This window comes from Xiphophorus hellerii, chromosome 21 (genome assembly GCF_003331165.1).
Source record: "Xiphophorus hellerii strain 12219 chromosome 21, Xiphophorus_hellerii-4.1, whole genome shotgun sequence".
Taxonomy (NCBI): Eukaryota; Metazoa; Chordata; class Actinopteri; order Cyprinodontiformes; family Poeciliidae; genus Xiphophorus; species Xiphophorus hellerii.
The window spans coordinates 3,796,305-3,817,446 of record NC_045692.1 but is presented as its reverse complement, the minus strand read 5'-3'; the positions used below and the strand labels follow the sequence as shown (position 1 = coordinate 3,817,446).

The following is a 21,142-nucleotide window of genomic DNA, read 5'->3' as shown; positions in this document are numbered from 1 at the left end:
GTGGTTCCTTGATGTCAACACTGGGTGGTGCTGTTGGCTATAAGCACCAAGCTAAACTGGAGGTCGGTGTTCTATACTGATACTGTAGTCCTGGAACCTAAAATCTTAAAACACACAAAACGGCCTTTACTGCAGGCTTTTCAGCCTGGTGCTTTCCTTATACTCCTTAATGTGACTGGCTGTTTCCTGATCCTCTTCCAATGCCTCCTGTGTCCTCTCTTCAGTGGTCAGCTGAAACTCAGGCTCTTCCTTATCTTTGGGTCTTTGTCTGTTTTGAGTCTCTTCCTTCCTCCTGCATCTCTCCATTGTTCCAAATCTGTGTTTATGAGCCTTGGCACACTATGATGAATGTGAGGAGGTGTTTATCATACTTTTTGTGTTCTTCAACAGGCAAACTGATCATTTGTGTTTGAAAGAGTCTTTAAAATATATGTAATAATAAAAAAACATCGACTTTTTTTATTTTTCATATAAAATGGTTAATAAACCTCAAACTGAATTGACTAACTAGGTATTTAAAGGGGTAGTATAATGTAAAATCAACTTTTTTTTTTTTTTACTTTTCATCATATCAGTCTTTCATCAAAGCATATCTGAAGTGTTGCTTTGTTTGAGAAATCTTTTAATCTCATGTAGCAACTATTCAGGTAGCTTCTACTTGGAGGAGGTAGGGCTGTGATTCCCCCACTCAGCTCCTTCAGACTAGCCAGCAGCAATTAGCAAACACCTGGTGGAACTTTGCATCTGCTGAGCTCATATGTGCTACTTGTCAGTGCAACGCTGGTAAAAACGTTAAAGGGTTAATAGAGAAGCCATGTTGTGATGACTTCCTGAAGTCAGAGTTTGAGACAGAGCAGTTGCTTTTAAAGAGACAGAGGCCCAATTTAAAGACATTACATTAGGAAGCACCTAATTTAATAGTATTTTCAGTTATAACAACTGAAGGTAACATACTGTATTTACTTGATTATGCTACACAATGGCACAGTGTGCCAGGAAAACGCATAATGCTGCTCCTTTAAGATTTTAAGCTTTAGTGTTTTCTGGTATTCACGGCCTTTGAGGAGCATAACCATCTGTGAATAACAAAAATTTGTGCGTACTTCACAACCCCTCTGAACGTGTGTACATCTTGTAATGCATTAATACCCACATTGGAAACAGTCTTGGCACTACCTTAGAAAAATCTACAGTGTTCCCAATCTCCACTCAGCCAATCAGAGGCAAGCAAAATAAATACAGCTCTTGTCTTGTCTGCTTTGCAAATGTCGGCCAATAACATGTCAAGAAGCTTTACGGCAAGTAACATTTTCCTCTAAACATTTGAGATGCTCTACAAAAAAAATAAATAATAGGAGAATGTTGACCTTAAAGCTCAAACATAAATAGTCATGGTTAATATTAATAATAGCTTGCACTTACTGCACTTGACAAGGTGACATGCTGACCGCAACAAAATACTGTTTAGCAAGACAGACCTCAGTTTAAGAAAGGTTGTGGTTTGAGATCACAAGATCATTTGGTTTATATTTGCCTTGGTTACATCTACTGTTTTAAAATACTGGAAACAGAATCGCACCTTTTTTTTCTTACTGTATATGAAGTGGAAAGTCTTTTCAAAAATGTTTATTTATTTTAAACAAAAAACAAAATATCTCAGCAGTTCACTCCATTCACTATATATATATATATATATATATATATATATATATATAATTAAAGTTCATTGGGTATAATGTGGTCAGAAATAGTTGTTTTTCCCTTAGCCTTTAAAAGCAATGATTTCCCACTTTAATTGACCTCCTGCCTGTAACTTTGGTGACTTGATTGATCTTGCCTGCCGCTGATGGAGTGGGAAAGCACCGCTCTAAATTTATCACCTGCCCTACCACCCTCAACCCCCCTGGCCCCTCGGCTCATAACCGCCTCAGATCTCGTCACAACACTTGCGCCCCCCAATGGGGTGTTGTAGATAGAAAGTGGGTGGGGGGTGACAGCAGGGTTGGATTTGTTGGTCCATCTTTTTGTCCCTGTAGTCCTGTCTCTCAAGCCTCCGGAGCTCTGACCTTTCAGTGGAAGATAAAACAATCCTGGAAAAACGTTGTCCATCACGAACAATTGAGACAGACCTTTAATTAAGGTATGTAAACTTGAATTAATGACTGAAGAGTAAATCCATTGCTCCATCTACATTTTTGGCAGCTTAAATGGCGATTTGACATATTTATTAGGATATCCTTGTAAAATATTGAGTTTTGGATTTCTTTTTTTTTTTTTAAAACGTGCCCTGCTATTATTTCTACTTCCGCTGAAATAATTTTTTAAGCACTTCTCAGTTCCTGGTTTTATTTGTACAGTTTAGGAATTTAAAATCAGAACTTCTCATATTAAAATATTTAAAGAGCAAAACAGAGATTTGACTGGCGGGGTGCGCCGAGCTCCACCAAGCGTGATTGACTGGATGTGGAAAGTACAGCTGTTAATTGTGCTGCACCTGCTCTCGCTCTGTCAGGACAGGCTGACAGAAATAGAACGCTGCCTAACAGGGCAGCGCGCACCGCAAATATTTTTACTCAAGTTTTTTCCATCCGTGTAAATTGTCTACTTTATGATTCTTAGAAAATGACTTCAAACAGCCCTTCCCTTTTTTTAAGTTTGTTATAAGCTTTAAAGGGCTGGCTTGGTCTTCTAAGTGAGCTTCTCTGGGGTTAAACAGTAGATGGTTGGCAGCCACAGCTGACATAAATGAAAAGTTAGAGAAAAAGGAATAAACATAATGGTCTCTTGTGAAAGTGTGGGCAGTTGTTACCTGCAGGTGTCTTGCATTTTACCGTTTACAGTTGGAGTTGTTGGAAACATTGCTAAAAATAAGGTTTCCATATGTTGGGTGAGCTTTCCACTACTGAGGATTTCTCCACTTTTCTACCAACTCTCTGAAATGACTGCAGGTAAAGGAACTACAGTAGTACTGATAACTTCACAGAACCTCCTTTCAAAATGTCTGAAATATCTCTTTAAACAAAAAGTTCTAGTACACTTAAATAAAAAAATTTAAGAAATGTATTTATTCTAACTGCAATTTTTAAAAAATGTTTTACTCAAAATAATGTTAGGCCTATAATAGTTGCATTCAATGCAAATACATTCGCATGACACATTATTTGTATTTACCTTTCATTTTGCCAGGCGTTGTCACACACTCCTGTATACACCATGTAATCACAAAACTCTGAGTGCCGGGGTTATTTTTACAATCTTCTCTAAAAATACTCGAGCCCCAGTTCCCAGTGACTTAATTGGCTGAAGTCTGATCTGATTTCCGACTCTGTAGGAGGAGGTGAAGCGCAGCGGAGATGTTGAATGACTTCACTCTTACACATGTTCAGTGTTTGTCAGTTTTCTCAGCTGTTCTCAGCTCACCATGGCATGATTTGATTGGCTGTGATCCAGAACCACTAATACTGGAGGTTTTATGTCACGGATAAATGCCACGGTTATGTTGTGAGGATAATTATCTACTTGAACTTCATGTGCGCTAGCTTATTTAATGGGGTGAAAATGGGTAAATGTGTCAAAGGGCACAATATGTTTAAATTTTACCTAAGGGCGAGGCACCAGAGGCAAATCCAGCCTGAGTGGAAAGACCTCATAATGTTGCTGAAGCTTTTTTGTGGTTGTTCTGGTTCCCACATAAGCTACATAAGTATGAAAACATGTTTACCTTTTTGCTACAGTGCTTCAGTGTTATAATGTATTTTAATGTTGCAAATTTTTAGTAAAGCAAAGCCCTTTAGTTAAAAAAAAAAAAAAAGAATAAAGTTCTCAAGTTGCCCCACCTTTTGGGAACTGTGGCTTGTTTCATTTACTTCAGGAGACACTGTAAAAAAACAATTACTGGAACTAGACTCAAAACTGTTAATCGGTTTTTAACAAAGAAATCACTGGTAGAAAATTCTCAGAGCTATGTTCATGCAGGACCCTAGGAGAGCCGTGTAAAAATGTGTATTCCAAATACAAACAGGCTTACAAATTGTGACAATCCTTTATTCATCATAAAAAATTAACATTTAATTACTTATTTTAGACCAACTTTAACTGGACCTTTAATGCCATCTGGAGGAGGCTAAAGCATTCCTGTTTACATACACATGGAAGCAAACATTTCTCATTGGTGTTGAAAACTTATGCGAGGTGACTTTTTGGATTACTTTATGGAAATGATTTCACTTTACTGGAGTTCTGCCTGGACTTGTCTTGACTTCAGCAGATCAAGCATTTCAGGTTTTCTTTCCAGCACTAAGTTTAAAGCTCTAGAGGTGACACGCAGCGGGTGAATAGAAACATAGGTAGCAAATAGACTCTCTAATAGAAGTCACTAATAAAATCCACACAGGTACCTGATCCATTGGTGACAGTTGTATGGTGTAGGAGAAGCATTCTACAGAGCATATTGTTCATAATGTTCCAAGCTTTTGAAATGGTAGTGTCTTGCCAAATACTCAAGCTATATTAAGAGCATCCTCATTGTATCGGCTCTGGAGGAAAGGATTCTGATGCCGTTGCTCCTCTCCCCTAACCATATGTGCTGTTCATCTCTCTAAGGTGCACATATGCTTATTTAAGAGCTGAGGTGTGTGCAGACCTCGCTATAGATGGTTCCCCAGGGCTTTGCTTGAATCAGACAAATGAGTGTTCTCGAACTTCAGGTGCATTGGATTCTTCTCGGGTCACATCATCGAGGAACAGATGGTGCTGTATTAGCACACACAGGTGCCTATCAATCATTACTGCGGTTTCGAAAGTGTCCAGACAGCTGACTGTTATCATGACCTCAGTGTTGATCCTTAGAAAGGAGAGAGCATTACAGTAGCTGAGGCCAAGTGCCAAATATAAGCCCTGGTGGGTATCAAACCAAATCACACGAGAGCTCATCAAGCTCTCGTGTGACACAGCTCCCCCTCTCGTGTGTCATATGGCCACTTCAAGGCCATATGACACACTAAAAACCTCTCGTCTGTCTCTAATGTTGAGCAAACATTGTTGGGGGGGATTGGTGTTTTTTGTGTGAAAATGAACCGTTTGTTGGTGTTTTTGGCATACACCTGTAGACTTTCAAATACTTGAAGCTGTGATGAATGTCTGCAGAGTAATACGTGTTTAAGAGACAAGATGGAGCAGAGAAGTTGAGTGAAAGGCTTTTGGCCTGAAAAGTATTGTGCTCGACTCTTATGTAACTGAAGGGTTGGTCTTTGTTAAAGCACAGGCACATTTTACATTAAGTTTTGCTGTGTCTTTGATAATAAATCTAGCTCTTGAAGTTTAGTTTTAGTTATTTGTGTGAGAATGAACATGATAAATGTAGAGTGTGGGGCTGGGTGATAATTGTGTTCAATGTTCAGTTACCTTGAGAGTTTTTATGCAGAGACTGTCACAGATGCATCAGTGATTCTGTATAATAATGAAATATTGGACAGACAGAAAACCCAGTGTCAGGTAAAAGTGTATGAAATGGCATTCAAAAATCAGATCAGAAATCTTAAATTCTAATGTGCACAAAAAGTTGCCAGTGTGGTATTTCAAATAACTTTCATGGATGACGTTTGTTTATTTCTAATGTGGTCACAATGATTTAAGAACATGAGTTACCTGTCTACTATTGAAAGTACTGAAAGTTCTTTTTTTTATTTATATTGAAAGTAGATTTTCATACCAAGCGACACTTAAACCGTTGGCAAGACTTGACTTTCTGTCTCTAATATGAAGTTTTAATAGCAATGTTGTTGCCGATGTCTGGTCAGATTGTGCAAAGATAAGAGCTGCCACTACCAATTTTAGTCAGTTCATATTTCTTTTTGCAAGGTGTAAATGGGTAAATAAGATAAAACCATGATTTTCTGATGATATCTCTTTGTTATAGTGACATCAGTGAACTCTTCTTAGGAAGTACAAAAATATTTCTAGAACATTACCAACTTTATTTCCTCTGACTTATATTTTAAACTTCACTGATACTAAAAATACCTGACAAGCCTTTTACTTAATAACTTTCACACTGAATATTGTGACAGTCGGTCTGGTGGGTGTATCTCAAATTCATACTGTAGTAGGTCAACTTTTATTACCAGGGCATTATGTCTCTTACGGTTTCTGTTAGTCTGAATGTTGACGCCTCGCAGTACTCTTGCTGAATGCACAGCTGACATCTCATTAACACTCAGCTCCCAACAACATTAAGCTTTAGTTATATTTAGGCCTGCTGTTGTTCTACAGTCATTTGTATCTCCCTATGAACTCATAAAATGATGCTTTCATACTGTCCCATCTGAGTTGAGAGGTGAATTTTATGGCGTGATGGCAGGAATGCCTTCAGCTCCCCCTCTCATTAAACTTGGACCCAGTTTTGGCCTCAGTGCTTTCATTCCATCTTGGCTTGTTTATAATCAGTATGCTAGCATTCACATCAGCAATCCTAAATCCTATGGACATTGATTGCCTGGATTTTATGAATGTGTGTATTATGTGTAACTGGTTTAAAAGATCAAATGCAATTTTATTTGCCATGAACCAAGAAAGAACTAGCCAAATAAAATGTTTAGTTGTTTATAAAATCATAGTCACAGGTGTGTTAGCTTGTTTTATGTTTTTCTCTGGAGTAGTAAGGTTATACCTTCATCTGAATCTCAACTTACGATCACATTCCTTATATATTTTTCCATATCAACCAATGGTGAGGACTGAACTGAATATAGGATCAATGTACTATTGGAATATTGTACCGTTTTAGTCAGTTCAGTTGTGGGTTTTTTTCATACTTATTCGATACAAACTAAGGCGTTTTGTTATAGTAAGTTGGTTTGAGTAAGTAAGCAGTGAAACATTAAAAACAAAAGATTCAAGTAGGCTACAATCCTGTTTCCTCCGCGCTCACAGGTGTAAACACAAAGAAAAAAAAACATTTTCCTCCGCTCAGAGAGGATTGCTAAACTTTCTCAATTCAAGTTTTTGTCGTCTTCTTCTTGTTTAATAATCCAGGAAAAAAAAAGGTCCAGTGTGACTAAACAGCACCAAAAATACGCTGAGCAAAGAGACGGCCGTCAACCTTCACTTGCTAGTGGTGATGTGCTAAGCTGGTCTTTGGAGAATTAATGCAGTTTTGACAGTTTCGCTCTGTCTTGCTGTTCCTTGGCAGACTCTACACTGCTAATAACAGGGTAGGAACTGCCTGTGATTTCTAGGACTGATGTCATCTCTGAAGCACAGGAGTCACACAGATAAACGTTATGTATCAGACAACCAGGTGCTTGGTGTATAAGAATGCATCAATGTACTAGTCTGAGTAACACTGACTGACACTGTTTCCCATGATGTAATGCCCTTGCAAACCGCATCATTGAGCATTTGTTCATCCTTCAGTGTCAATCTCTTTATGGGAATATTTCTTGCATTAGTAAATTCTAAGTTTCAGAAACTGGGACTTGTACCTTGGTGTAATAATGGTCTGTGTTGATGGAGTGTTTCAGCTGTATATTTCAATGTCCAACTTAGATGAAGGTGCCCAAGATGTTAAAAGTCACAGTAGTGGCAGCACAGAAGAAAATGTGGATTTCCATTGCAATATTTACAAACTTCATTATTACACGTTTGCCTAACATTGTACAGCCATAGTAACCTCTAAAGTCCTCTTTAACGATTGTAGGGAAATGGGTGGGCTGGATTGGAACGTCTCAATTGCAAATACTGTTGAAATAAGAATTATAAGTAAAGATGCACTAAGCAGACCTTTGCTGTCTGATCTTAATTTCTGGTCTCTCTTTGAGGTTTTGGGGTTTGATTTCTTTCTGAAAATTTACATAAAACAAAATAGAAACCAATATATTTATATATTGATTTATTTTAATAGCTAAGTGCAGCAAACATTTGACACTGACATATTCTGGTTCAGGCATTTGCTTAGAATCAAACACAAAATTAAGCACTTACACTGTACAACATTTGTGGATTACATCAGGAATCAACTCTCATAACCAGTCAGGACTGATCAAGGGATATTTGGCTGTTTTCATGCTCTGGGTGATTGACTGATGAATCAATGTGAATTGGTTGGCTGTTATAACTGGGTAGGACTCTCTAGGTAAGATACAAACCAATAGAGTAGTGTATCGAAGAACAGGGACTTCTTTGTCAAAAGTAAAGTCTCATAGGAATGGACAGAAAGCACATGAGGGGTACCTCAAAGTTCAATCCTCTGACCCAACTTATTCAATATCTACTGTATATGCTCTTAAGAAATCAGAGTAGTTGCTGTCACTATGCAGATGATACACAACTCTACATTACGATGTCACCATGCAACTCTGAACCCACCAAAGCACTGAACAGAATGATGTGTTTATGTGATGCAACTGTTTCCAGCTGAACAGAAACAAAGTTGAAGTTATTGTCTTTGAACCCAAAGAGGAACAATCTAGCGTCTGCACACAGCTTCAGTTATCACAGCTAGAAACAAGCAATATGGCTGAAATGATAGACTCGGACCTGAACCTTCAGAAATGCATAAAGACAGTTCCAAAGTCGGCCTTCTGTCACCTGAAGAACATTTCTGCGATTAAATAATGCTGCAACAGATCTAGAGAAACTCATCCGTGTGTACATCTACAGTTAGACTGATTACTGTCCACTTTGAAACAACAACGGAAGAATTACATTGTCTTGTATCAAACTGAGTCTTAAACAGTTACTTGGTGTTGCACTCGGTGTTCTGTCTGTGGAATTTTCTTTTGAACCATGACGATTAACTAAATTTGTTGAAAATGCTAACCATAATTGTGAGCTTCTCACAGCTTAAAAGAATATCTTTTTAGTTGGCTGCCATCTACCTTCTCGACACTAAACGTCACAAAATCCTGTATCGCACATAAAATCTGCTGATCAACGTATAACAAGCTGATTGTTTTATAGTGACTTCCCATCTGCATCTCAGTGGGACTTGGCAGGCGGGTGATGTGTCTGTCTGTCCACGGTCTGAGCCACATGAGCTCATCTGTGGGAAGGAATCAGACCTGCCAACTCAAAGGTTTACACAGCCTGTTCAGTCAGTCTGAGCTGTACTCCATCTCCACACACCTGGCTACACTAATTTACGTGACTCTAAAAATTTAACAATGTGATGAGCCTGATGTGTGTCCGTGCTTTTGAGGCAACGCAAGACCATGACTCACATTTACAACCAAGGACTTCTGTGCATGTAATCACAAACAAGGAGCAGACTCTTTTCATGTTGGTCTTTCTGCCATCTTTGGCTTTCATTGGTGGACAAGTTTCAGTTCATCCACTAGATTCACACAATAAGTCATTAAATTCATGGCAGCAACAAATGTAAACAGTTAAATGGAATATGTTCATAATTCAGTCATGGAGCTAGCGCTCATCTATCAGCCAGTCAGAGGTCTCCCTTATCGTCATCAGAATAGTACTGGAAAAATATTGTGATAAAAGTCACTCCATGTCGCCTAATGTGTGTTGGTGAATGCACTTTGCAATGGTTTTGCCAGCAGCATCTGAGAGACTGTCAGCTTCCCCACAGTGACTAAGAAACAGGAATCAATCTGTCACTCTTGTGTAGATGTAAAGGCAACCTGAGGATTTTTCTTTATTTCTCCAAGAATGGGGCGAAGAGGGCCAAACATAAATACCAGCAAATATAAATTTTTTGGCTAAAACTTGCCTGTTGCTTCATAGTCATCACATTTTATTCTTCTACGATGTCTTCAACAACAGTTTGCGTGACGACATCATTACTCTGAGGACCCAGTGGAGCTCGTGTTCTGCTACTCTCATCACGGCGTTCTCTCCCCGACTTTGTTTTGCTGTTCCTTGCTTACCTACCCTTTGCCCTTCCCACCATCTCCTCCCATCTGCATGCTGCTCCTTTCATTCGGTCCCTGCTGAGAGACAACTGGAATGTCTCATTTGCCTGAGAGGGTCATTTTAGCCTTCTCCTCTCGGATCGCTCTGTTCCCACTCTTGTCCCGCAGAGACTAGTCTTTTCCCTCCCTTTACCGACGCTCTGCACCGGTTTCTTTGGCATCCTGCTTGCATGTGCGAGCCAAGGGAAGGCAGCTCTCCCAAGAGACGCTCTAAACTGTCTCTTTCACAGTTTTCTTTCTTTTTTTCTCTCCCGTCTGTCCCTGTGAGGCTCGCTCTTAAGCGTGCATGAAGACGCTTCCCGCTTTTAGTAGAAGCGAGAGATTCTAATTTTCTTGCCCTGCCTAATGAGCTTACCCTTTGCTGAGCAGCTTTCTGCGCTGCAGCTCGTTGTCGTAGAGGGTGCTGCTCGGTGGGAGGGGAATCAGGAAAACAGGGGAGCGGGTCTGAGAAGAGGCAGAGCCCCTCTGTTTGTCTACCAGGACCACCTCTGCCTGAGCCGGGACTGCGGCTTGGACGTAATCTCCCCCCCTCTGTCCCTCTTTCTCTCTTCTCTCTTCCTCCCTCACTACCTGACTTCCACCCTCCTTCTCCCTCACCGCCTGTCCTGAACACTGACAAAGTACTTTTGTAGCTGCATCACCTCTCTGCTCCTCTCCCTTCTCTTCTGTTCCTTCTCTTTCACTTCTTTGTGTCCCCGGACTTTTGTTGCGAAAATGTACCGGAATCCCTGGATCTCGAATTACCTGACTCATGTGAAGTTTTGCAGCCAAGGTAAGAGCAGTGACTCGGAGCTTAGATTTAGAGCACCGACTGGGAGCATGGGGACAGGTTACTCTGGTTGTGGGTTGGGAATCTGAGCTTGTGGAAGTTGGCAGGCGACAAACTGCAGACTCTCTTCTCGCCCTCTGTCCAGTCAGCCGGCCTCGCACTGCAGCTGCAGCTTCCAAGGACACTACGCAGCAATGCAAAGACACTCGGAGTACTGCAGGGGTCTCTGTTTTTACTCAGTGGAGGGGGGGGAAACTAGACCAAAAAAGTTTAGGACCATCATTAAGCATTTACTCATCAACTGTTGTCCACTTGTATTGGAATGGACCACATATTGACTCTTATCAATATTCTATGTGCCTTATTTTAAATGTCTCATTGTTTTCCTGTGAATAAACTCTTTCAGTAACAAGATTACTCATCACAGCAGCTTTTAAACAACTTACTAATCCGTCCCAACTGCTGCATTCATTGGCAGCAGCAAGTTCACATTTTCTAATGGAAGAGCTTCACTTTAAAAGCTGTTGGCGGAGTTTACCTAGGAAATCCATTCATGCCAAAAGAAATCTCTATTAGATATTAGAAAGATGATGCTTTCATCTTAATTATAGGTTTCAGAAAAAGCAACTAACTGCAGACCTGAATTCTGATGCACAGAACAGCTTTCTTGCATTTCTAACACTTTGTGTTTGTCAGTCTCCTTTGGTCCAAGCAAATGTGATTATTGGTACACAGATAAATCGTGATCTAAAAATTCAATGGCAGATTAGAATATCAAATATTCTGTTAATATTAATAAACGTCATGGAAGGTACATCGGTATGTTTCAGTACAACAGAAACTTCAAAGGATTTGTAAAGTTATGCCTGACAATGTATATGTAAGCCATGAAAACATTTTTTTTGTAAAATAAAGTAGCTAAATGTGGTTTCCATCAGTGATTGTATACTCTTCTGAGTCACCAATGAGTCTTCATCACTGACTTATGAATGACATATTTTGTCCCCTCAAGAGTTTTTGCTCCAAAATGCTTTTATAAACGCTGCTATAATGTGCCAACATCACCTAGGAAACACACCTTTGTGGTTTATTCATATAGGAATATCTGATTCAAAATGTATAAAAGCAAATATTCCATAAACTCACAAATCTCTTCTGAAGATCTTTGCATAGGGGAGTGTTTGCTAAAGTCTGAGGCTAATGCTAACTCCTCTCATTCCTATTTTGATATGACTTGTTAATTCTAACATATTTTCTTGAGTTTTGCAGTTGATGATGGTTACTCTTATTGATTGTAAGGTTTTACTTATGCTTTCCACCATACAGCTATCTCTTGTCAGAGGCCTTCTCCTCCATTAGTATCTTTTCATCAGTGTTCTTTTATCATAAGCATCGTTATAAAAGTTGGGAAAACTTATTTTGAGAAGGAATAAATATCATATTCATTAGTTAATATCCACATATTAAAAAAATTCTAGCGTATTTGAGGAATTACAGTGAATTTCTCTGTCAACATTTTCCACATCCCAGCAGTCATAAAACGTGCTTCTATCAATGTTTTTTTTTTTTTAACATACACAAAAAATCAAAATTACTTTCTTAGTTTTGCAAAAAAAAAAAAAGTACACTCACTTTAGGTGGTTGTTGGCTTTTTTTTGGAAAGTGCTGATGCGCTGAAGGAAAGACTGAAACATATTTGCTGAATAAGTTCCAACGTAGAAAACATTGCTTGGCCCTGTGCCTTACCAGAAGCAGGCTAAAAATGTCTAATTCCAAACCTCCATCTGGGAGGTTAGAACTCTCTCCGTTTTTCAAAGATGTGTGGTCTATGCTAGTTTGCAACCTTTCTTTTACGTAGCCTTGTTGATTCGCTTCAAACCAGTGGATGATGGAAGCATGTCTAATTTGCGTTGTTTTTTCTGCAACATCTTAAAAGTTTGCTCATAATTCCCATGACATTTGGATGGAAACATTGCTATAGACAAACAGGAGTTTGGCTAGCTAATGTTAATGTTTTGGTCAAATGTTACAAATTTGACAAAATATCACATAATAGATGCATAATAGTATTTTTGATGTGATGTAGACTGAGATTTTTCAGCTGTTACTAAAATCTATGTTCCTCCAGTGCTGCTTGTCATTTAGAAGGTTCTTTTTTTGTAAAATCTTGGACTGGCTGTGTACATACTGTATATACACACTTTTTTTTCCTCAAAGCATGGCACTGTAGACTAATGAGAATGACAAGATATTGTTAAAGTAGATCCAGATTGCTGAAACATGTTTGGTAGCTCTCCTGCTGTCGATGCATCTCACTGTGTTTATCTACCTGAACAGAGCTGCTCCTCTAGCCAGAAACGGTTGAAAACCTTCTTTGAGAAGTATTTCCTCTGTCAGTCCCTTGGCCCTAACTTTTACTGCAGTGTTATTCATTGACCTGATCAACAGCAGCTTTTAAGGATTTTAGTATTGAGGAATTATCTGGGGTTATATTGACTTGGGAGTCTCTGAGTAGCAGGCGAGGCTTAGCCCTATTTCCCTTAGATGACCCGCTACCTTCTACATTAAGGCTCAAACCGATGCGAATGAACAATGTTGTCTAGTTCATCACTTGTCAAATCTGTGGAATAATAGATTCTGTCTGCTGCCACTTCTGGTGTGTGTTTGGTTATGTTAGACATCTGACCAAACACTGCTCTGTTCCAGTATCTGAATGCCTCTCATTCCCCCCATTCTCTGTAATATTTTCTGAGTGGGAGCTGAGTGTTGTTCTGCCTGCTCTGTGCTTATCTGGAGGGGAATCCACAGCAGGCGGTCCACGGTTAGGAGCTTTAGTGTGAGCACTGAGGCTGGCGGGGGGACATGGGGGGTGTCCTCAGGCTTGTTTTAAGGCTTTGAGGTAGAATCATGTCAAAGTAGTGCTCTGTTTTCCATCAAGAGTGAGCCACGTGGCCAAGCTAATTTTATGCATGGACACACAGTTGGCTTGTTCATATCTTTGTTAAAGCTAACATTTGATGTCACTGTATCCAATTTTAGATTTTTTTATTTTTATTTTTTTGCCTCCATGAAAGCTTTCATACTGTGTGTGGATGGTTTATTCAGAACTTTCCGGACCGTTAGAGTAGGTGAGCAACTGTAAAGTTTGTGGCTGTTTTTAGAACGAGGCTTTGCACTTTGGCATGAACGCCAGTTGACTTAGCAGCATGTTTCTGGTTCGGCTCACTGTAATTCTTTGAATAAAATGTAATCCTGTGAACTCGGACTCTTGCTCAGAACCTGGTGGTTCTGCTGTTACAACACTCGTTAACTTTTAACCGTGGCGGAAGCATGTGTTGACATCTCGTATTTTAAATTATTGGTGCAGTAAAATCTTGTGGTGCAACTTCTTTGTGGTATTTGTTAGTGAAGTCTACTTTATCAAGTGGTTCTGATCCAGCCTGGACTGAAACAATTCTTCAACAATTAGAGATTCTTTAGTCAACTATGGGCTGTTTAGTTCAGCTCATAGTTCCACAACAGATTCTGTAACTTATTGTTTACACATCAGTTAACTTCGTCCTTTTCCATCATACAAGTTGAGATCACTTGAGGTCATATGAGCTTTCGGAGGTTGCAGGTGGGATTGTAGAGTTAAGAGGTTGTGGCTTTAAACTCATGACATTTAATTAATCAATATAAATAAGATACTGCAAGTGTTCTTTAGCTGCATTCAGTGGTTGAAATGCAACTAAATTTTTGATTCCATCCTCCAGTCTGAACCCCCACTTCAATCTTTTCACCCCCCTCAAAAAAACTCAGATCTGTACCTTTTCCATATGTGGTGCTAAATCAGATGGTTTTAAAATCACCTGCAGTCTGATTGTGTTGTTGTATCCAACTCTCTCTCTCGCTGCCCAGTGAAATTTAGATACTTCAGGTTGTAAACTGTTCACAAAGGAGTCTGATTGCGCTGACAATTTATTAGCATGAATTGCTAATAAAGCATGAAACTAAACAAAAGATTCAGCAAAAAACCAAAATAAACATCAATACCTTATGTGTGAATGTAACCTTAATCACTGGTTCCGCAGTTCCTTAGTTCATCTTACAGTTCATAGCCGTTATGGGAATGTTACTACCTTTACGACGGTGTAGTATTGGTGAGTCAACTTCCTCTGGGATGTTTGAGTTCATTGTGAGGCATAAAAATAAGCTGAAAGTCACAGAGACTTGTGAAGCCTGATGGCTGCTGATCTTTAAAGGTGTTTATGTCCCTACAAATTCATCCCAAAGTCAGACCATGCAGCAGAGAAGCTGCTATAAACCAGAGAACCTCTTCTCTGACTCTACACCAGGGGTCCATAAATGACCTACATCCTGATTCACCTGATGTCGTATGTAGATCTACACTGACTGTTATATTCAGTTTTTGTCTTGCTTTTTTTTTTTTTTCAATTTTGTACCTTTTTTAGGACTTTAAAACATACTTTAATTACACCTGCCTGTGTACATTACCTTCCCTCCCTGGCAGGTTTTTATTGTAATTAAGAATTTGTTCTTGAGAACTCACCTGATTAAATGACGTTTAAATAAAACTAAAAACTAAATTAATATTGAAAGCTAGCATTTATGAATTAGCTGCTTGCTACAATTGCATGTGCGATACCCCTGTCGCATACTTTGACTTTAACATTCACCATGCAACACAGACATTTTAGTGACTACACTTAATGAAGAAACTGACTGTCTATGACTTACCAAAGTATTTGAAACATCCATTGGAATTTTCTCAACCTAATCTTGTCAACAAAGAAACCAAAACAAGCAAACAAAAAAAGCCTGCTCAGATAACCAGGATTATCAGTCAGGATCCACAGGGAGCAAGTTTTGTTTTCCTAACCAGTATTCCTCCCAGCTGAAACAATACTCGGCTACACCCTAATACATCCCGACATAAGACCCTCTCTAAATTACTCTCCTTATTTTTCCCCAAATATTGTTTTGCTTTGCTGGGTTTAAAGCAGTAACCTGATCTGGAAAAGAGGGCAAAGGCAGTACCACTGGAGAAAAGATATTTTGGGGTTGAGCAACTTTATAACCTTTATAACCACTGCTTACAACTTTATGAGTCACTTTAGTCAGGGAAACGGTCTTACGGGCCACCTGGGATTGATCAGATGGAGACAGTCGATCTAAAGCCCTCAAATAATATTCAAAATTCTTAAACTTTTCCACCCACAAATATTTTTTGGGAACTCTTATGATAGTCCAACACAAATCATAATCAAAGTGGGAAGAAGGAGGTTTTTATTTTCATTTTCCAACTTTAAAACCTATGACATGGCCAACCACCTGAAGTGACGAGCCATTGATCAGATAAGGTTCATGGCATCTCTGACGGAACTTCAAATATCTAAAACGCGGATGGAAGAATCGGTTGACAGGATGCTGATTGGGCGCTCATTGAAAGGTTTGCAATGGAAGAGTGGCAAAAATGAATTCAGTTAAAAACTTAAATTAATCAAACACTCTCCATCCAATGTGATTAAGCTGTTCAGCAAACATTTCAGTGCACAACTGGTAAGAGGCGTACGCCAAGAAACCTGTAGATGTAATTACACTCAGGTGTTGACAGAGGAGAGCATTTGGGGGATGGGGAGACGATGAAAATCATGAGTCATTTCCCTCTCAAACGTTGCGTAATTTAATAATCCACTTTGGGATCATTTTTAAATCAAATCCTGCAACGTAAAATTCCAATAAAATGCATTAGAGTTTGTAGTTGCAATGTCAGTGTGGGGTGTACATGCTTCAATGATTTGTGTGCACGTGCATGGCGAAAAACTAACGGGACAACTTTTTCGTTAATTAATGAGGCTTGTTTGCCAAGAAGCAACACACTGACTCCTTGGTTCAGATTAAGCTTTCCAGTCGGCGTGTTTCAGCCCATGAAGACCTTCGGCTGAAAGGTTCTGCTATTCAGACTGGAACTAATGAATGAAAACGGAGTCATGCCTAATCGTTTCGTCTGCCCACAGAACTCGGGAGTGAGACCCCCGTTAAAGCCAGTAATCCCAGGCTTCTACAGAAGAGAGCGCTGAGGTAAGAAGAGAGGCAACAAGTTTTATAGAAGTTTATGTTCAATTTTCTTCTTTTTTTTCTTCTTTTTTTGTGTGTAAACCAATAGAAAGCTAAACAGACGTGCCGACAGATCTCTGGATTTATTTACTTGAGTGTTGCAATATTCTCCTAAACTTAAACAGTTGCTTTGGTAAATTGTAGTTTTGCTAGCAGCCAGCTGTGCATGAGCTTTTTTAGATGAAAGGTTGTAAATATCTTCAAAACATTTAAGTTACAGAAATGTTCTCGTGTTTGCTCAGTGGTTCCAAATGATTCTTCAGTGCCTGGTTAGAGGGCCATCATTAACTGTGTTTCTATTACCACTGGTTGGAAAACTTAGTTGATGATCCGCTGATGTAGAAAAAAAAATCGCAATTTTGCAATTGCAGCATTTCCATCAAATAAAAAAACACAGTTAAAATCACACATGCATAAGTTTGTTCACATGTGAAGTCATTAAAAAAAGTTGGTAACATTTTATTTGACGGGTTGTGAATAAGACTGTCATTACACAGTCATAAACATGACATAACACCTGTCATGAACATGAGTAAGTCTTCATGAATATTTATGACTGTTGTCATAAAGTGTCATTCAGTAAATCATGACACTTTTAATACAAAGTTGACATTATTCAAAATGTCTTTATGACAACTTGACATTAACCAAGAAATCATGAACTGACATAAATTTGTTATAAAAGTATTACCGATTAAACTTTAGCTTTAATAACATAAAGCTATGTAATTTTTAATGTTTAACCTAAGCTGAAAGACCACCTCAACCTAGCAGCAAAACTTATATAAAAAAAGAGTTTTTCGAAATGTCCATGTTTCTATTAAGCAAATTTATTTTTGTAATTCCATTATGAACAGTTTTATGGTCAATGGCAATGCAGCTATTGTTGAATCCTAGGCTTTGATCTGAGTTTAAGGACTAGTTTAAGGAAATGCCTCCTGGTTGTTGTGGGATTTAATTTAACATAATACAGTGTGATGTTAATTCATGCAGCCAGGCTTTCTGGAGTGCCTCCTGGAGCTGTACGGAGCCCCTTTGGAGACACCAACCCAATCCTGAACTTTGCAAACCATAGCATAGATATAGACAGCATTTCAGAATCATATGTTGAAATATTTCAATATGAAAACAAATACTGGCTAAATATAAAATTATCTAGTATATGCGTCTGTTCACAACCATTCTTGGTATAATAGATAAAATCACAAGATCTTGTTTTCTTTTTTTTCATCCTAATCCTGTTATTGGACACGTCCTGCCAAGCCTGCTATAACTCGGCTGCAATTTTGTGCTTTTGTCTAATATTATTAAATGACTTTTTTGTGTTGTGGCAAAAATGATTCCTTGTGTCAGTGCGAGGTTGAAGGTTTAATGATCAGGGTGTACAACTAAAAGTTGACTGACTCTTCCTGATCTTCACAGCACCACCGAAAGAGTGTAAAAAAAAAAAAGTCTCACTCCTATTTCAGTAAGAGTTGATCATTTTGTTCCTCAGCTTCCCGAAGGAATTTTCCTACGAGGAAAAAGACGATCCAGCCAAAAGCACCAAGGATATAGATGTTAGTCTCCCCAAAGGTAAATAACATTGGGTTATTTGATCCTATGCATCTTCATTGGAGGAGGGTAGGGCTGTAGCCACACATGAAATTGAGTTTTGCCTAAGTACCTGAAACAGATGCCATTCACTTTCAAAGTGGAGGCTATTTTTTATTCGTTTGTGCAAGTGTTGTCGTCTCGGCTGATAATCTTTTCATCAACTTGTCAACAACACAGCCACTTAAGAGCCTTTGTTAAATTAAAATAAGAGTCTTAAACAATAATACAAGATCTCAACCCTTTATATCTAAGTCAGGTAATATTTTCTGAAACATGTAGACATCACGATCTCATGTCACGAGATTTTGTTTTATCCAACTATTAAAGGAGCATGTCTTGTATTTTAGCTTTGAAAACGATATGTCATATTATTAGGTCAGGGGGGCAATTACATTTTCAAATGGGGTCAGATTGGGTTGCTTATAGCTTATCTTTTTTGTCTCCAAATAGTTGGGATTTGAAAATTCTTTTTGTATTTACTCAGGTTATCTTTGATCTTTTGAAACATAATTCTGACAACAAAGCAAAAAAAAAAAAGAAAAAATTCACAGCACTGTAAATGTTTCAGTATTCAAAAGCAACTTCATTTAAGATTTTCATTTCCTAAAATGAATGCTCTCTTCTTTTAAGTGTCTGAGTTAAGGAAACGTTTTGAAGGCATTACCACAAGTACAAGTGACTGGGAAATGAACAGGTAAGGTCATAAACCCACTCTGTCCAGGCTGCAAGAGTCTTTAAAAACAGTATGTACTCAGAGCTGAGTGATAACATGTCTGGATGTTGACGGTTCTTTCCTTTCCATTACTATGAAGAAAGGAACGCATCGCTCGAAGACTGGAGGGCATTGACGGGGAAGTTCATCAGTCCCTGCTGCCCAACTTGGTGGCCAATCGGCTTCTGGAAGAAGACATGCCACGTTACACCAGGGCGTCTGACCTCTGCGAGTCTCATGCTGGTGAGTATTAAGATGAATTATTATACAGATGAATTACTAACTACAGAGAACATTATGTGCTGTTCTCTGTGAAGTAACAGTTCAGCGGTACGGCATGGAAGGCTTTGAGAACCCAGACCAGCCTGTGAAGTTTCCCGATCGAGAGTCCAGAGGTCAGTTCAGACCCGACACTCAGTCCTCCATGCACACCGAGCCAGTTCACAGTTCACTACCTACCACTGCTGCCCCAGAGCAGGAGTCCAAAGCTGCACGCATCGCCCGCTACAAGGCAGAGCGCCGCAGGCAACTGGCCGAACGCTACGGCATCTCCTTGGATCAGGACCTTGACCCGGATTATGCATCACGCTACACCCGCATACGGAAAGAATCCGACGGCTCAGAGAGCCGCAAAAGAGGAGAACTTTTAAGGGACGAAGGCAGGGATGCCAACCTGAGCGTCTACAGTGGTGCTGTGGTCGGTAGCCCGAAGCCAGGCAGCTATGCGACACCCCAGAGACACCCTGACCCGGTCTACGACGTGGCTCACACCAGGGTGGACTCGTTCTCCGAGCGGGAGCGGCTGATGAATCTGGAGAACCAACGCCGAGCCGTTCCACCCGAGTCCACCACTTCGTACATGGATGTAACGTCATCGTTCTCTGCCAGGATGCCTGCTAAAGACCCTGTGGCATCGCTGCCACCCAGCTCACCAAAGATGAGCAGGCATTCCTCACTTTCCTCACCCAAACATGCCGCATTTCCTGGGGATATGTTCATCGAGCAGCAGGCACAAAGCATCCTCAGCAGGCACGGGTGAGTACTCTTGATTTCCTCCGGGAAACTCCTTGCATGTTTCAGTAGGATAGGCTTCTTTAGTAGATAACAGTAAGGAATTTCTTCTCCTTCATCCCCAACTATACGGGGTTGAAGGAGAGCACTGTTGTAGCATTCTTAAATAGTTTTACTTGCTGTGATTACATGAGCCAACTTTTTTAAATGTGTTTGTCATGCCAACTCTATCTATACTCTACCTATATCTACATACTGTATGCAATATATTTGCATGTTACGGTTTTATTTCATTTAGGAAACAACATGTTTTGTTCTTTAAGTTCCCAAATGAGCCGCTCCTGGCTAAGTTGTTTCACAAGAGCGATTTCCATGGCTGTTGGGATGATGCCAACCTCTGGTTTTGCATTCATCTGTTGCTCTGAAAGTGAATCTCTGCTTTTGGAACAGCACAAATGTCAACTTTACTGGCATAAATTCTTAAGTTGGGTTTAATTATTTCATAGCATACTAAGTGAGTTGGGGCAAGGTCATTTTTACAGTGTCAGCCAAATGATCCGAGGTGCTCGAGGGACCAGAATTAACTTTTGCTTTGAATTCTGTTTTTGTTTAGAACTGACTCGCATGCTCAAAGTTTTCATTTCAACCAGGGAATATCTCCTTAGCACTCAGAGATGATTGTTCTGCTTCCACAAAAATCTTAGAATTCAGCCAGTTTGGATTTACGTGCAGACGTAAGTGTTGAAGGAATTTCTGAGCACCTCTAAATGTTCCTGATGTGTTGTAAGAGCTCCCTGACCCAACCCAAACATTGACCAGCCCATAACCCTGCTATGTGCAACTACAGAACAAACCTATGAAGATGCATTGCTCTGTTCTTCACACGACCGGACTGTCGGTGCTCATCCATCTGCGCTCATGTCCGCTTCACCCTCTCAATCTGTCCTCAGTGTCCCTCTCAGATTTCAAAACTTGGCTGGGGAGCAACTTCCTATGGTGCAGGGGTGG

General features: G+C 39.6%; 1 protein-coding gene across 5 annotated transcripts in view; it reads left to right on the top strand.

Moving 5' to 3' along the window:
• svila (supervillin a) overlaps positions 1–21,142 on the top strand; it is a 73,883-nt gene that overhangs the window by 14,885 nt on the left and 37,856 nt on the right. For 2 of the 5 annotated variants that reach the window (XM_032550701.1, XM_032550697.1), the window contains exons 1-6: positions 9,962–10,698; positions 16,716–16,779; positions 18,311–18,390; positions 19,042–19,105; positions 19,224–19,366; positions 19,441–20,158. In XM_032550701.1, the coding sequence (XP_032406592.1) occupies positions 10,641–10,698; positions 16,716–16,779; positions 18,311–18,390; positions 19,042–19,105; positions 19,224–19,366; positions 19,441–20,158 (1,127 nt within the window). In that variant the 5' untranslated portion in view covers positions 9,962–10,640. Of the gene's footprint in view, positions 1–2,031; positions 2,141–9,961; positions 10,699–16,715; positions 16,780–18,310; positions 18,391–19,041; positions 19,106–19,223; positions 19,367–19,440; positions 20,159–21,142 lie in introns of those variants that run through there. The other 3 variants (XM_032550696.1, XM_032550698.1, XM_032550702.1) reach the window with 2 other exon arrangements.